General features: G+C 45.9%; 1 protein-coding gene across 6 annotated transcripts in view; it reads right to left on the bottom strand.

Moving 5' to 3' along the window:
• Positions 1–18,286, bottom strand: part of EXPH5 (exophilin 5) — a 79,819-nt gene that overhangs the window by 29,015 nt on the left and 32,518 nt on the right. For 4 of the 6 annotated variants that reach the window (XM_019469242.2, XM_019469243.2, XM_019469244.2 and 1 more), the window contains 2 exons: positions 3,951–4,111; positions 1,945–2,107 (listed from right to left, as the gene is read on the bottom strand). In XM_019469242.2, coding sequence (XP_019324787.2) covers positions 1,945–2,107; positions 3,951–4,111 — 324 coding nt within the window. Of the gene's footprint in view, positions 1–432; positions 1,229–1,944; positions 2,108–3,950; positions 4,112–18,286 lie in introns of those variants that run through there. The other 2 variants (XM_019469247.2, XM_019469248.2) reach the window with 2 other exon arrangements.

Here is an 18,286-nt window from a genome sequence, read left to right as displayed (position 1 = left end):
TGCCCCTCCCCTGCTAGTGCTCTGTCTCTCTCTCTCTCAAAATTTAATATACATTAAAACACACACACACACACACACACACACACACACACGATACCCAGATGGAGAATCTAGATTTTCTGTCTCCTCGGACCCACTTGTGCAGTGACTTGGAACATGAGCTTGGAAATAACTTGCCCACAGAATGAACAGGTTCCTCAACTTTTCCTGGTTTCCCGATGTGAGACGGCTGAGCTATCTAAAACTCTGCCTTAGAGAAAATCACCGAAAACACAAATAACGTCACAAGTTCCAGCTACACCACGTGCCAGGAGTATTTCTCTTCTCCTTATAAAACGCCTGTCCTTTAAAGGACACACTCTTGGGCTTTAAACCCCCAGGCGAGGGGATTCCTAGCGTGGCAAACACTCTCATGAAGAAAAAGCCACTCACCTGTTTGAAGAGCACTTCCTGACAAGCGGCTCTGGGAGGGACCGGCACAGAAACCGACATGCTGCTCAGCCCTCCACTATTTCGGCAAAGACAAGAGCAGGCTCAGGTGGCAACTGGGCGCGAAACACCGTTCGTCCACCCGGGAGGGGAGAGGGGAGCCCAGGGTTCCGTTCTGCAGGCCGGGCAGCCTCTCCCCACGCCCACCGGCGGCGGGCCACGGGCTGTTGTGCAGCGAGGGTGTCCTCGGGCACCTCCTATCCAGCGCAGCAACGCCCCCTTCCTAATCGGTGGACACATCACATGTGAGGCCGACACCTTAAGAGGGCGGGAAGCTTCTCAACCAGGAAGACAGGCCGAAAATATTTAGCAGTCAGCTCAACGGCACGTAAGCAAAGCGTGGCTTGTTTTTCACAAAACGATCTAACGACCCATGAGTCAAGACGAACTGATTTACACGGGTTCACACTGCGAACGATCCTGAACTATGCCTCCACTCTCCCCAAAACCTCCCTTCCTGCACCTGAAGCTGAAACTCTGGGTAACCACATCAGAGAAGCTGTCCTGAAACCTGCCAGTCACAGGAACACATTTATTCCCTCGGTTTAAAAAATACAATTTTCCTCAATTCTCTGTCCTCATCTCATTTATTTTCACCTCAATCTTTACACGTCATCTCTCCTTGTGACCACAGATACCTATATCCCCAAGGAAACAGTAGTTTTCATTTAAAAATATCTTCCCGACCAGGGTACACACCAGCCTCTGGAAGCAGTGGGGGAAACTGTCAATGATTCTTCCCAACATTTTTTTTTTTAATGTTTTTACTTATTTTTGAGACAGAGAGAGACAGAGCATGAGCAGGGGAGGGGCAGAGAGAGAGGGAGATGCAGAATCTGAAGCAGACTCCAGGCTCTGAGCGGTCAGCACAGAGCCCGACACAGGGCTCGAACTCACAGACGGCGAGATCATGACCTGAGCTGAAGTCGGATTTTTTTTTCATGTTTTAATGTTTATTTATTCTTGAGAAGAGAGAGAGAGAGAAAGAGAGCAGGGGAGGAGCAGAGAGAGACAGAGACACAGAATCCAAAGCAGGCTCCAGGCTCCGCACGGTCAGCACACAGCCCAAAGTGGGGCTCGAACTCACGAACCATGAAATCATGACCTGAGCCACAGTCAGACGCTTAACCGACTGAGCCACCCAGGTGCCCCTAAAGTCGGACGCTTAACCGACTCAGCCACCCAGGCGCCCCATTTCTTCCCAACATTTAATCCTTCATCCACCCAGGGCACTACCTGTGACGTGTGCAATTGGTTAGGAGTTGGATTCCCAAAGAGCCAAGTTTCGTGGTTTCATAAGGACTTTGTCCCTATGAGAGCTAAGTCCTGTCTCCTTTGTTCCTATCTGAATTTAAAGCCTGAGAGCAAACATTAAACATTCTGAACACAAAACAGGCCACCGGCCTCTGGCATCAGGTAACTAGTGAGCCGTCACATGATCTGAATTTCACTCACCCTTTCTGTGCCGGTGACAGAAGCTTTGAAGGCTCCCTTCTGGATTTTCTGAATGAGAACAGGGAAGAAAATGACGATCTGAAGCTCAGCCGGGAAGAAACAGACATGGGGTTTCTTTGATGGGGTGTAGTTTTAGATCTTGACGTTTGTAATTCCACACGATCTAGACGAACATTGGAGAAAGGTGGCATCACTCAGTATTTCCGGGTGAATGTATCTCCGAGAACTAAGACTTTGATCTTGCTTCCCACCTCCCTTTGCAGACTGAAAACGCAGCAGGCATTCCCCCATGGAGACCCGAGGAATCAGGGGAGCTCTGTGCCCCTGACGGTTCTGCTGAACAGAGAAAATGCTCGGAAAGGGCAGGGAGGCTTTCAATATGCACCGTGGACCACAGTTCCGTGGGACATCCCTCCCTGTAAACCAGCTGTGCCAATCCGTCCGAGGCCCAAGGTGGGGTGTCAGGGACCTCATTCAACTTTCAAGTGGCTTTTAGCTGCCCCGTCTTTCAGACGTTTTTATTTTAGTACTTTAAAACCATAGTGACAGATACTATACATGTAACTTTTTGCAACCAAAGAAAGTCAAGGAAAAGGAAATGAAGCCATTTAAAGTGTTCCTTATTTCCATCAAAAATCTATCTCTGTGTACGTGTTATTTGCTACAATGTGGTTTCTATGCGTGCGTGCCTATAACGGAAACAGGTCTAATAGGTGTAGAGGTAATGTATAGTTACATATGTGAGTATTAAAAATCCTAAGGCAGGATCAACGTATACGAAGTCTATAATACTGTCATACTTTTGGACATGCTGAATTTGTAAACACTAGAGGGATTCCACGGAAGGGGGAAGCAGCCATGGTATACGTTGGGTTAACTTCAAAATCTCAACTGTGAGTCTTTTTAGAGAGGTTTATTTATTATGGGGGCTGTATAATGTTGTCCATATAAAGTGTGGAAATATTATTACATGTTTCTTGTCGCTACTGTAAGTAACACATTAGTCAAAGCAGTCAACGTGACTGTATCAGTGGAAGATACTCGACACTGTTTTTGTAGGTTATAATTTTCAACGCACTCTGTTATTCTCACAATAGTCCTGTGAAAGCAGGTTTTATTATCCTCATCTACAGATTAGAAAAACACAAGTGATGGGTGAAGGTAAGTGACATGTGAATAGTCACATAGTTGCCATGTTCCGGGAAGGCATTTACCTACGGAGCTTAATTTACCAAAGTTCCAGAAAGGTGGCAATTCTCTTACCACCTTCCCCCTCTCTTCTCCTATCACCCCTTCTCCACGCCCCCCTCCTCTGTCTCCTCCTTCTTCTGCTTCATCATCCCATTCACAGAAGTGCTTACCATGTTCCAGCTCAGCACTTTGTACGTATACAACCGCCCTATGAGGTAGGTATCATCACACCCATTTAAAGATGAGAAAATTGAGGCTTAGAGAGAATAAGTAACTTAAACAGTCACATGGATTCTGAAAGAATAGAGAATACAGAGAGACAGAGTGGACATCTGAATCGAAGTCTCCTTTGACATCAACTTGTGTGTTCTTTTTTTTTTTTTATGTTTATTTATTTTGAGAGGAAGAGAGAGAGGGAGTGCAAGTGGAAGAGAGAGAGAGACAGGGAGACAGAGAATCGGAAGCAGGCTCCAGGCTCTGAGCTGTCAGCAGAGGGCCCAACTTGGGGCTCATACCCACAAACCGTGAGAACATGACCTGAGCCGAAGTCAGATGTCCAGCCGACTGAGCCACCCGGGCGCCCCTCAACATGTGTGTTCTTAACCACTATGCTATCTTGCCCTATTCTAAAAACACACCCCTAGGGCATTACAGTACATTCTCAGTTGACTCTTCTTACTGTATGTTATGTTATAAAACTCTTGTACCTTATGATTTTAAAATAGCCCAAAACATGGATTGGTTCATTGGAGTCCTTATCTATCATACCAGGCTATAAGAAAAAAAAAATTTAGATGTGTAAGTTTTTTCCTCACCATTTTCTGCCATCCCTTTCCTTAGCCTGTATGTGAGTGGTTGTTTCAACATCTGGCTAACGTCTGTTTCATTGCAAAACTTCTTTCTTTGAATTTCTTCAAACCATTCACCAGTCACTCCTTGAAGCCATCTGATATCCCTCTTTGTCTTCTGGAGTTTGCTGAAATGAAACAAAAATATCAATGTGCCCTTTAAATTTCTTCACATCAAGTGCAAACTCATGTGACAGGAGGCTAAACTTGACCTAGTAGAAGAACTGTGTAAACGGAGTCTGGAGGGAAAGCTGCTCTAGTCAGAATTTCGTTTTTACCACTGTGTCCATTTTTGGCTGTGTTTTTCTAAATACGATGACAATCTAAGTTTTGCTAGTCATTAAAATAATCAAGCTGGTAATGACAACCTGGGATGAGCAATGATCGATAGTTTAATGATATGGAAAAACCAGAATATTCTAGTTCTTTTTTTAAAAAATATTTGTAAATGTTTACTTACTTTTGAGAGACAGAGAGATACAGAGCTTGAGCAGGGGAGGAGCAGAGAGGGAGGGAGACACAGAATCTGAAGCAGGCTCCAGGCTGTGAGCTGTCAGCACAGAGCCCAGCACGGGGCTCGAACTCATGAACCGTGAGATCATGACTTGAGCCGAAGTTCGATACTTAACTGACTGAGCCACCCAGAATATTCTAGTTCTGATTACTCATTCATTCATTCATTCATTCATTCAGTGTTTATTGAGCAATGTCCATGTACCAGTCCCAGTGTGGGCAGTGGGGATTCAACACTGAATATAACAGGGTCCTTACTTGTCCATCCAGTGGCCAAAGATAGAGTTAACATGCAGAGAAGAAACGGTTGAATCTAGTTTTAGATAACAAAATTCTCTGGGGCGCCTGGGTGGCTCAGTCGTTGAAGCGTCTGACTTCGGCTCAGGTCATGATCTCACAGTTCGTGGGTTCGAGCCCCGCGTCGGGCTCTGTGCTGACAACTCGGAGCCCGGAGCCTGCTTCCGATTCTGTGTCTCCCTCTCTCTCTGTCCCTCTCCCGCTCACGCTCTGTCTCTCTCACTCTCTCTCTCAAAAATAAAGCCATTTAAGGAATTTCTTTAAAAAGTAGCGAAATTCTTTACACCCCAAACCACAAAAGCGCACGGAGGAGCCCACAGGTAATGCCAAATCTGCAAGGGCACTGGGATGTGAGATGGGAAGGGAAGGTGCCCAGAGCACAAGTGTGTCGGCCCCACGCCAGGCCCCAAATCCCACCATGCCTTCCTTCTCCTCCCTGCCCTCTCGTGCTCAGTCCTCTTTCCAATGAAAATGCTGCTCTAAGTCCTTAACTGAATCACTGGTGGTGATTTTTTTTTTTTTTCAAAGCAGACGGTTTCGCTCTATTTCGGGAAAAGGCTAGAACTGTTTGGAAATGAAAGGTAGTTAATCCAGAGGGAGAGAGAGAGAGCAAGAGCGAGCGTGCGTGCCCTGGACGGAGGCAAACAGCAGCAAGGGGAGACTGGAGCCCATGATGTGACAGGCTGGTGTGGCGCTGCTGAACACGTCGGGCTCGTGGGTGGGGTCCGAGCTTGGGCAGTTCTGCCGTCTGGGGAGGGATGGCATGTGACTCTGCATCACCCGCCCCTTTATGCGAGGTCCTCTGTGGAACACAAGTGTGGGGGAGCTGGTGTCACTAAGTAGACGGGAGCAAGCCGGCCGCAGAGCGGCAAATCTGGGGTTAAAGGTGCTGAACCGAGGTGGCTGCAACCCACGCTCCTGCTTGGGGCTACGATACTGTCGTTTTACAAAATAATCGAGAAGGAAGCCAAAGGCCATCCTGCCCAGACTTGCATTTTGAAAAGCATCAGGCGGCAACGTCACGTCCAGCCCACAACATCCGCTCGGGGCCTCCGTGTGCCAATGCCGTCACTCCCCTGTCCTGCCACGTCCCTTCCGAACAGACTCAGAGACCCCAAGTGACTGTCCCTACCGGGTGCTGGCCGTCTCTAGCTTCTCAATACCTTATTTATCAGTGCCCCGCGTTTATTCACCACCTCCGCTTCCTCCCAGTCCTCCCCCATCGCTAGAGCCCAACCTGCAGCACCAGCCCCGACGTCGACACACCCACCTCATGTCAGAGGACAGCCGAGCTACCTGACTTCGGGATTCTCCCATCAGCGTGACTGTATCTCTTGGTTCTTATTAGAGCCTTGATGCAATAGGGACTCTCTGAACATAATCACACTTTGCTCAATTCACCTCAAGCTCTCACTCTACACGTGCACTCACATCCATCGCTGCCTGTTTCTTCTTCAGCTTCTGGCCAATGAAGTCCGCAATCCCTATCTCTGCGGGAATGCTCATACGGTGTGAACTCTACTCTAGGAACTATGTCTCGAAGAACTAGCCCCCTTCCCTGTACATTAATTGAACTGAACTTTTTGTAGTTTCTGGTTGTTGTTGTTGTTGTTTTTTTAACGTTGATTTGATTCTGAGAGCGGGGAGGGCAGAGAGAAAGGGAGAGAGAATCTCAAACACACTCCACTGTCAGCACAGAGCTGGATGCGGGGCTTGAACTCGTGAACGGTGAGATCGCGACCTGAGCCGAAGTTGGACGCTCAACCAACTGAGCTATCCAGGCGCCCCCTTTATGCAGTTTCTAAAAATAAGTATGCAAAAGCAATGCAGAATCCTGGAGAAATGCACGTGACATAGAACGAAGCAAGAAAAACAAAATGCACGTTTCATCAACTATGAGCTACGTAAAATGCTGCACCCATGTAGACATAATGGGGGAAAAAAAACAAAACATCTGATCTCTTAGTGCAGAATAATTATAGATATCGTTTCTATCTTTAGCTTTTTTTATTATGTGTATTCAGTAAATGTAATATATGAACCTATTCTTTCTTTCTGTCTGAATTTTTATTTATATTGTTTTTTTCCATTAAAATTTTTCTTGCAGACAGAGGGGAAAAAAATCAGTTGTTTTCACAAACCTAACACAAACACTATTACCCATCTGGCGTGATTTTTCACATGGCTGTGACAAAATTTACTGAATATTCATGTGTGGAAGGCCTCCTACGGTACAATGCAGGGATACGATGCTGAAGAGAGCAGACACGGTTCCTACCCCATGGAACTCTCCATCCAATAAGAGGCAGACTTGAGCCCGATAACAACAGAGATGTAAAGTAACAAAGAGTGGTGAGTATGATTTATTCATTCAACACACGTTTGAAACTCTGGGTAAAGAGCAGTAAACAAGTCAAGTCCTCGCCCTCATGGAATTTACACCCTTTGGGGGCAAACAGTAGAAAAGTAAACAGGTGCTAGGAGAACATGAAACAAGGAGCCTCGTCTGAGGCGGGAGCAAAGATTCTCCTGCGAAGATGACACATGGCCTGAAGGTTGAAGGATGAAGGGGTCGCGGGCAGGTGGTTCTGGCACAGAGCTTTCCAGGCAGAGGAGGCGCAGCCATAGACCAAGTGCCCCCAAGGAAAGAAGCAAGGAGCTGAAATGAGGCCAGCCTGGCTGCAGTGTGGACGTGGAGACGACGGACCTACTAGCCGTAGGGCAGAGCCGAGAGGCGGCTGCTAGATCATGCAGCGTGAGCATGGGGTGAGCAGTCTGGCATTTAGTCCTGCAGCAGCAAGAACGCATTACTGACTTAGCAGTGGCATGGCACACGAGGTTCGCATTTTCCAAAGATCACCCTGAGCTAAAAAGCTTCTGCACAACAAAGGAAATCATCAGCAAAATGAAAAGGCAACCTATGGAAAGGGAGAAACTGTTTGCAAATCATATATCTGATAAGGGGTTCATTACCAAAATACATAAAGAACACATATAAGTTGGTAGCAAAAAGACCAAACGATCTGATTAAAAAATGGACAGAGGAGCTGAATAGACATTTTTCCAAAGAAGGCATACAGACGGTCTGAGGGCACATGAAAAGATGCTCAACATTACTAATCACTTGGGAAATGCAAATCAAAACCACAATGAGTTCTCGCCTCACACCAGGCAGAATGGCTAGTACCAAAAAGACAAGTGTTGGTGAGGATGTGGATAAAGGGGATACCCACGCACCGTTGGTGGGAATGTAATTTGTGCGGCCGCTGTGGAAAACAGTATGGAGGTTCCTCAAAAAATTAAAAAGAGAACTACCACATATGACCCACAATTCCACTTCTGCGTATTTATCCAAAGAAAATGAAAACACTAACTCAAAAAGTACATGCGCCTCTGGAATTGTAATTGTATGGAAAAACAAAATATGACACAAATACAATTTTATATGTAATATGAAACTATATATGTATAATATATATGTACAATACAATACATACACAATTATACACACACAACGGAATACTGTTCAGCCATAAAAAAGAATGAAGTCTTGCCATTTGCCACAACGTGAATAGAACCTGAGGGCGTTATGCTAAGTGAAATAAGTCAGAGAAAAACAGATACCAGACGATCTCACTTACATGTGGAATTTACACAACAACAACAAACCAAGCTCATAGACACAGAGAACAGATTGGTGGCTGCCAGAGGTGAGGGATGGGGCGGGGGGGGGGGGGGGGGGAGGCGTGGAGAAATGGGTGAAGGGAGTCAAAACCAAGTTCCAGTTCCAGAATAAATAAATCCTGGGGACGTCATGTACAGCACAACAACCATAGTCAATAACAGAGTAGTACATATTTGAAAGTTGCTAAGAGAGTAGATCTTAAAAGTCATCAGCACAAGAAGACAAGTTGTAGCTATGTGTGGTGATAGATGTTACCGAGGTGATCATTTTGCAGTGTCTACAAATATGAAAATCATTATGTTGCACACCTGAAAGTAATATAATGCTATACATCAAGTATACCTCAATAATTAAAGAAAATTAATTTGTTTAAAATAATTAAAGAAATAATTAAAGAAAAATAACTAAAGAAAAAACATCCCAGCTATAGGTGGGGAGAAGATTCCAGTGGAGAAGAGGAGAGTAGTCAGGGTAGTTGCAGGGTCCAGGAGAGAGAGGTGTTTTCTTAGACCAGGATGATGGTGGTGAAGCAGAAGAAAAGTAGAACGTGTTCAGAGCTACTTTGTGGGTAAAATTTACCTCCAAGTGCCCACCGAGTGATGAAGTGACTCTGGAGAGCTAGCAGTCAGAGACATGTCAAGGAAGATGCCTCAATTTCTGATTCACACAGGTGCACAGATGATGCCATTCACAGAGATGGGGCATACGTAATCTTCAAAAAAACAACATTATATATTGAACACCTTTACCATTACTCCTCTTTGGAGCAATCATGAAATATTTGCATAATATTCAAGCTAGCATGACTTCTGTAATTTATTTACTATTCCTCTGGTGAAGAACATGACGATTTTCCCTTACAAATACCGCTGTAGGGAACACCATTGTGAATTTTCAATTTTTGCAGTGCCTTTAACAGACATTGAATTATCGCGTCCAAGAGTCAATCACATTTTTTTTTCATTCTTTATACACCCTCCCAAAATGCCTTCTCACAAGGGCTGCAGCATATTATTCACACCAGTGATGTACAAGATGGTAACTGGATACCTACAGAATACTACATGCTATTATTTTGAGTATTTTTATGTTCTGAATTTAATACTTTCAAGGTACCATGCTTGTAATTGCGGGCCACTATTTTTCTTTCTTTTGAAAACGTGTATTTATTTTGAGAGAGAAGGAAAGAGAGAGACAGAGCACACGTGAGCGGAGGAGGGGCAGAGAGCGAAGGGAGAGAGAGAGAGAGAAAGAGAGAGAATCCCAGGTAGGCTCCATGCTGACAGCCCTACTCGGGGCTCAAACTCACGAATGGTGACATTATGACCTGAGCCAAGATCAAGAGTCAAATGCTTAACCAATTGAGCCACCTGGGTGCTGCAGCTATTTTTAAGGAATTTTGTTTCCTTTGCTTAAAAAAAAAAATGCTACATTTCTTTGATGAGTAGGGAGGTTTGATTACATTCCCACATGTCTGCTTACTAATGACATTTTGTGTTTTGGCAATTGTACATTTTATCAATTTATGACAATGCCTCCCGGGTTTTCACCAGAATGAGGCACGTTTAATAAAACACAGACTCGTTACTTTTCTTATTTACTCTAATTATTCCCCCCAGGTTTCTGACTTTCATTCTGATTAGGTTTAGGGAAGGAAAAACATAATCTGTGGATGTGCTTATGCTAATATTTGTCTCCTGTAGGCAATGAGAAATGAGATGTAGACAGTAGTACATGTAGATACATAAAAGGGCATGATTTCAAAGACACTCAGTGGCTTCTGGGGCACCTGGCTGGCTCATTCACTAGAGCGTGCAACTCTTGATCTCGGGGTTGTGAGTTTGAGCCCCACCTTGGGGTAAAGTAATTTCTACTTTAAAATAAATAAATAAGGGGAGCCTGGGTGGCTCAGTCGGTTAAGGGTCTGACTTTGGCTCAGGTCATGGTCTCACGGTTTGTGAGTTCGAGTCCCGTGTCGGGCTCTGTGCTGACTGCTCAGAGCCTGGAGCCTGCTTCACATTCTGTGTCTCCCTCTCTCACTCTGCGTCTCCCACACTCATGCTCTGTCTCTCAAGAATGAATAAATGTTAAAAAAAGAAATTTTTTCAATAAATAAACTTAAAAAAAAAAAAGAAATGCAGTGGCTTTTAAAGCAGAGATATTCCAAAGCTGTCAGGAAAGTGGGTAAATACGTACAGCCAAGAGCCAGAAAACCCAAGGGTCAGGGAGTAAAAAAAAAAAAAAAAAAAAAAGGCATTGCATTTACCGATTATTAAAGGAAGTAAAACATAAATAGTTCTGGCCTTTGAAGTGAAGAAAACCCAGGAAGGGAAGCTGTGAATGACATACAAGTCTAAACTCTCTAGGTACCTATAACTCAACTCCTTAATGTTTTACACCAAAGAGTCCTACGTCCTATAAAGTATAGTCAGTACTTTTATAATGGCTGACTGAGCTGCTTCTATCACAAAGAACACAACGGTAAAACCAGTGGTTTAGACTGATCTATTTACTTAAAAAAAATATATCAAAGCTCAACACCAGCAGAAAAAACAAATAATCTTAACCTGAAGACATGTCAACCTTAAAAGGACAGTATTTTAAGTCTCAGCTGGCCTCAGTCCGGGAGAGAGAACATTCGCTTGCAGACGGAATTCAACCAAGTTCATAGCCAGGCAGGCTTCCCCGGGCTCTTCCTCCTCTACGCGGGCTTGTCACATACTCAGGCAGCCATGTGGGGCAGGCCATGCAATCTACGCCAACGAGCAGACCCTTGAGGCTTCCAGACGACAGGCACACAGATGAATTACAAGCGCACACCTTGCTGGCTTCGTCAGTCCGGCCTGACTCAACATATCAGGAGGGACGGGTGCCTACACTTGTAATCTGTTCTACCCCCAGGCTGATGAACTTGACTCCACTAAATCAGGTTTTTTCTTGCTGAGCCACAATCCCAGCCCTCTGCTCCAACTCCCAATGTTCCTTCCTCATCCCCACAAATCTTCGTCGTCCCCGTGCTGCTGTGATGCCATTCGAGCACCCGCAGAACGAGTCTGTCCCCCGAGGTTCCTCCTGACATCATGAATCTTGTCTCCCTTCTCCCGCTGTGCCCCTGCTGACCTTTCCAACTCATTTTTATTTTGCTCATCTTTACCCTGAGCAGACTTTTGTACTCATCTTCCCGGTTCACTTCCTACTAACATTTAGCATGTGCTCCGTGAATGACAGCTGTCTCTTTATGTTCCATTCTTGGCCCCGCACCCCTTGTCTGCTCAGAGAGTTCAAAGAGCACTGGACCAGGGTCAGGTTCGAGCTGGGTGATCTTGGCCAAATATTTAACTTTCCTGGCTTTATTTCCCTCATTTGTGAAAGGAGGTTGGATGATGAGGCAGACTGTTACAAAACAGGTCTGCACAACTCCTCACCTCCCCAAACTTCTTTCTTTGCCATATGACTTTGTCACTCCTGTCCCTTGGATCTAGGCTGGCCTTGGGCTTAGAGCAACTGAAAGTAATTAAGAGGTATGGTCGGACTTCTGAGCCCAGGCCTCAGGAAGCCTCACAGCCTCTGCCTTCTCTCTGCCTCTCAGAATCTTGATTCTGGTGCAAAAGGAAGCCCGGGCTGGCCTCTGGCAGAATGAGAACATGAGCGGACCGGCATGGCCACCTGCCAGACCTGTGAGTGAAGAAGCCACCTTAGCCCATCCAGATGTAGCTGAGCCCAGTGGGAGAGTCCAGGCGAGACCAGGAGAGCCACCCGACTGAGTGCAGCCCAAATGGCCATCCCACAGAATTGTGAGCTGATAAACAGAAGTCCTTCTGCACCTTGAAGCCTCGGGATGATTTGTTATGCACGACTTAAAAACATAAACACAGATGAGATTATCTTGAAGATATCTTCTGGTTTCCAATGTACAGTGAAGGGGTGCCTGGGTGGCTCAGTCGCTTGAACATCTGATGTCGGCTCGGGTCATGATCTCACAGCTCATGAGTTCGAGCCCTGTGTTGGGCTCTGTGCTGACAGCTCAGAGCCTGGAGCCTGCTTCAGAGTCTTTGTTTCCCTCTCTTCTGCCCCTCCCCCACTCACACTGTCTGTCTCTCTCTCTCTCCTTCAAAAATAAACATTAAAAAAATTAAAAGATTTGGGGCGCCTGGGTGGCTCAGTCGGTTAAGCATCCGACTTCGGCTCAGGTCACGATCTCGCGGTCCGTGAGTTCAAGCCCTGCGTCGGGCTCTGGGCTGATGGCTCAGGGCCTGGAGCCTGCTTCCGATTCTGTGTCTCCCTCTCTCTCTGCCCCTCCCCCATTCATGCTCTGTCTCTCTCTGTCTCAAAAATAAATAAACGTTAAAAAAAATTTTTTAAAAATGATTAAATAAAATTAAATGTGCAGTGAAATGAAAAGACTCATTATTCCTACATCAGAATTAAATCATTAAGAAATATTATAAGTCTGAAAAGGGTCCTAAAACAAAATCTCATACAAAAAAACAAAAACAAAAACAAAAACCAAACAACCTCGCCAATCTCTCGGTCTCCGGGTGAAGTTATAAAAATTAATCACAGCAGGTGCTGTGGGGCTCCTACTCACAGGATTTTGCAGCGATTATTGCTAAATCCTCACAATGCTGCGTTTGGACTTGATGTCCTTGCTTCCGGAGACTTCACTGGGCCCGCAGGCTGGAGCACTGCCCTGGGATGAGAACTCATGCCTTGATAAGCACGCAACTGCTATATGTTAGCTCAGAGTGACTTTCGCCAATGAAAAAGGTAGTGACGATAACCCAAATGTGACCGAGGAGCGTACAGGTGGGCAAACGTTGAGAGCAGACAATTCCCCTAGACCAGAAAGCACCAATTATACCTTCCGTTTTCTTGGCAGAAAGATCTCAAACATTTCTCAACACTGCTCCCTTAGGAGCTGCTCCTGCTGAGGGTATCCCTTCCTCTTTGTGCTATTCTCATTCCCCCTTTTCACCTCCTCACTCTCGCTTTTTCTCCACTTTTCTTATGTCCTCGGCTTCTGGACACCTACAGCTGGCCTTCCTGTTCACGAACCATCTTGTTACACGTTGTTCTGCTTTCCAGGCAGCCCAGCAGACTGATCTCTATCAACCCTCCCCTCTTGGCTTCATGGACCTCTTGCCAAAATATTTCCCAAATCCCACACCCTCTCCTGGGCTCGCAGGCTTCAACATCAGTGAACCCTAGAAAAAACTGTGCAACTGAATCCTGTACAAGTGGATTTGTCGCTTGAATCGTAGATCAAAGCAGCATTAAACTTTTCCTCCCACGCAGAAATTCAATTATTTTTTTTTTTTGGTTTCATATTGCCCAGCAACCACAACACATAGAAAATCACAAACGAAGACACGGGGCGGGAGCTGTTTCCTGAGTCAGAGCTAGGACGTCGGGTGAATGTTGTAATGGAGTCTGGATCAGGCTGTCCAACTAAGGACCTTTCCCAAACCCTGAAACCCCAAGGAAACGCATTTCAGGAAAGTGAGCCCCTTTGTTTTTCTGCTCCTGAAAGGTGCACTTCCAGGCACAGATTTCTTATCGCTCATCTGCTAGGCAAAGCGTTAAAACAAACATTATGAGTTCTCAGCCAGGATGAGGCGGAGGAAAGAAAGTAAAAGCCTTTGTTCACGGCTGCACCAGCAGCTTCACAGCCCGGGGCCTGGCCTCCAATCTCTCTCTCTGGCTCTTCGGAAGATTGTTTTCTGAGAGCCTTTGTCCCTGACATCACAGCCTGTTGTTCGCTTCCGTCCACAACCATGACTCACGGAGAGGCAGGGATGAGAGCGAGCAAGCAGGTGTCTTGAAAAATGTGTTCTTGTGCTGACAGCAAAGTTAAACCGCAGAGGGAAGTCTGGAGGAAGGGAACTCTCAAAGAGAAGGGATGAACTGTAGCAACAATAAGAACAAAAACACGAACCTTTAGAACTCAAAGAGTGGCCGCAAAATAATGGCACCAGCGTTCAAGCCAAGCTAGATAATGAAGCCCTTTTAGGTTCCTTGAATGGCTGTGATTGAGATCACCCAATCTGGACTAAAAGGCGACCTTTTCTGTATTTCTTAAATGGGCCATTAGAGCCTTCCCGGATGTTTATTCCCACACGAGATGAAGTCACGACACAAAGAAGAAAATAAGTAGTCTAGGTAACACCAAGATGTGTAATTCCCACACCGGGTCACATCACAGTGAGTGACGTCTTACTGATCAGTCGTCCTAAAGCAGGTGCTGAAGGAAGGCTGGCTGTCCACTCTGAATCAGACTAAGTGCCAAATTCTCATGCAGCCAGCCATCACGGCTTTTCTGTCTTCCTAGGTTCATCTTACCTCTTTTTAATCCATTCTATCCATTCCTTTTACCCAAGCCACCTGGGAAAGCCCGCCGTGTCACCTCTGATTTTGCAAATTATGCTGGATCACTTGTCATTACACCTGCCTGGCCGCCCACTAGGCTGTCAGCTTCTTGAGGACGGGTACCATGTCTCATTGTCTCGGCATCCCCAGGGCCTAGCACGGTCCCTGACTTAACGGTTGATCAATACGTACTTGCCGAACCTCTGGGGTAATGAATGAGTTCTACAAACTTGTGCCCTGGTGGCGAAGCAACTCAATCAACATTTGACGTAAGTGAGAGATGGGATCCTGGGTGCCAGTTAAAATTATGGATGTAAAAGTAATTTTTCTATAATAACGATACAGGAAAGCTAGTCCTAGCTAACATTTCCACGGTGCGTACTCTAGGCCAGGCGTAATTACACGTATTAGTTCATTTAATCTTAGCAAGAATGGTGGTCGGTAAATATTATTATTCCATTCTTCCAATGAAGACATTAAAATACTGACTGGCTACGTTCAAGTCAGACTGCCTGGTTTGAACGCCATCCCTGATCTTCATGAACTGTGTGATTTTAACCACTCTGTGCCTCAGTTTTCTCATCTATGAAGTGGGGGTAGGAGTCATAATATCTCATGGGGTTTGGGTGAGGATTGAGCGAATTAATGCATGGAAGGCCCACACACCCATGCCTGGCAAAATGGAGGGCTGAGTGAGTGTGATGTTGTGAAATGTGTTGGTGGATGAGGAGTGAGGCTGGAAATGTCTATCACCTTCCCCAGCAAAACAGCTGGACGGCAGAAAAGAGAATCACCCTTGGGCTTTTCTTTTCCCTATAAAGAAGCTCAAAAGCATCAACTGTTTAAGGGTGGGCCACCTCCTCCTCCCAGATCTCCAGACTGGACGTAAGTCAACAGTGTGACCGCTAGAAAACTAATCTGCAGTGCAGATTTCAGACAGGGGGAGCATGCTGGGTCAGCTCCCTGCCGGTTACTAGACTGGCCCTCACACCACACTGAATGCACTAACACCAAGGTTCGGGCACACAATTGCTAAGACTGTTGCACATTTTTAGTAAAACGTCTAAAAAGGCTTACTTTTCTAAACTCTCCTAAGGTAAGCATCTTTGAACTGAAAATAGTCGGTTTTTTTTAAGTTTATTTATTTTGAGAGAGAGAGAGAACCAACAAGGGAGGGGCAGAGAGGGAGGGGTGGACAGAGAATCCAAAGTGGCTCTGTGCTGACAGCTCCAACTCAAGAATCGTGAGATCATGACCTGAGCAGAAGTCATGTGCTTCAATGACTGAGCCACCCAGCCCTTGAGCTGAGAATAGTTTACACTTGTATTTATCTCATCCTGGATTCCAGTCTAACTTTAGAAAGTCAGTAGTCACACATGCGATTCGGCTTGGGTTTTTTGTTTGTTTTTGGCTTTTTTTTTTGAGCACATACTATGTGCCAGGCACTGTTCTAAGAAGGTTGGGATTAACTAGCACACGAAAGAGACAGCCCCTAGCTTTCCTGGAGTTTGTAGCTAGCAAGTGGTGGTATTTCCACGGCCACTTCCTTGGCCCAAAGCACCGCTGTCTGTCACCTGGGTGACTGCAGGAACTCCCTCCTGCTCTCCCTGCTTCATACTCTGGTTCCTCTATCATTCGGGCTCCACCCAGCCGCCATTTTAAAAATGTACGTTATATCATGTCACTATGCCCTGCTTAAATCTCTCCAGGAGCTTCCCACCATCCTTAGAATCCCAAACTCCACGGTCTAGACCACTGCCTTTTCTCCCACTTTCATCATGCGTCTCCCGGCTCCAGTCAGCAGCTGGCCTTCCTTCTGTTCCTTTCGAAAGCCACTCTGGTCCCCAATGGGCTTTGAACTTGCTGGTCCCTCCACCTGCAGCGTTCTTCCCTACTTTATTGCTTGGCCATTCAGTTGTATCTTTTAGGCATTAGCCAAAATGTCACAGTCGGAGAGAGGCCTTCTGTGACCCTCCAACAGAAATAGTCCCTTCTCCCAACCATACTTTCTATCAAGGGACTTGGCCTACTTTTCTCTGTCTCATTAATCTTCTTATGAAAACACCCTCATTCATTTGCTTTTTTGTCAGTCATCTCCTCTGTGCTCCACTAAAGCAAACTCCATGAGAGCAAGGACCTTGCCTGTTCCTGTCTTCTGGAGTGATGTCTGACATAGAGTAGGGACTCCGTAAGCCCTTGGTGAACAAATGGATATGAATTTGGGAAACTCTTCTCTCTGCACCTGCATTTGTCCATCTATAAAATAAGGGGTTTGAATTAGAAGCTCCCAGGGGTACCTTCCCACTTCTTATGATTCTAAGCATGTCTTTGCTAATGTTTCAAGGGAGTACAGCCTCATATTTAAGAACATGGTAAACAAATCTGTATTCAGATCTGAGATCACATAGATTCCAGCTCCGTGGCCCCTGGGGCTGCCGTGTTTTGGCCTGAGAAATCCCAACTTTTACATGGTTCTCATGTGTCCAGTGTCCTTACACTCCCCCCCCCTCCCTGCCCCCTCCATTCTTTCTTTCTGCTGCCTCTCTCTGGATCCAGCATGTGATAAATATAAACTAGAAGAGATTTTACGATTCCAGATTCAAACTGACAATACCTCTATGGAAGGTGAAGGTAACATTTTGGGTTACCTCCAGTACCTTCGTGATGCTGCTGAGCATTATGGGAACCGTGCACACCGCGCGTCCTCCCAGGGGCGGGAAGTGGAGCTAGGATTAAATGGTAAGCTCGTGTGTGACAGTCACTGTGCTGGGCCCTTCCTCACGCATCATCTCGTGTAATCACCACAGGCGCTCAGGGAGGTAGGTGCTATTACAATAATAAAAAAAATGGAAACCATGAAACCCAAAACCAAACATGCCTGTGGTCATCCCATGGGAAGTCAAAGAGCACTTTGATCTAGCTTCAGACCCCAACGACTCAGCATGGTAGTGTGTGCTGAGTTATTTCCAGAGTGAGTACACATTTTTTTTCCTCAGGTCCTCAACTATTCGCCTCTTGGCCTGTCTCTGCACTTTCCTTCATGGCACTGGGGTGTCAGCTCCCTAACCACAGCACCAGACTTTCTGAACACACAGCAAGCAGTGACTAAATGTGTGTTGGGTAAAACCCAACAAATGAATACAAGTGAGTTAAAGATGAGAGTTTTTTGCCTTTGATTCCCACTTACACTTCTTTTAAAAAATTTTTTTATTTTATATTTGAGAGAGGGAGAGAGCGCGTGCGAGCACGTAGGGGAGGGGCAGACAGGCAGAGACAGAATCTGAGCTCCAGGCTCTGAGCTGTCAGCACAGAGCCCGACGTGGGGCTCAAACTCACGAGCAGGGAGATCATGACTTGAGCGGAAGTCGGACGCTCAACCGACTGAGCCACCGAGGTGCCCCCCCTTCCCCCCTCCCCCGCCTCCACGTATATAGAGATGTTC

Source organism: Panthera pardus, unplaced genomic scaffold (genome assembly GCF_024362965.1).
Source record: "Panthera pardus isolate Hobbes unplaced genomic scaffold, ASM2436296v1 HiC_scaffold_12, whole genome shotgun sequence".
Taxonomy (NCBI): Eukaryota; Metazoa; Chordata; class Mammalia; order Carnivora; family Felidae; genus Panthera; species Panthera pardus.
The sequence above is the reverse complement of the archived record's forward strand: the minus strand, read 5'-3'. Positions and strand labels throughout refer to the sequence as shown.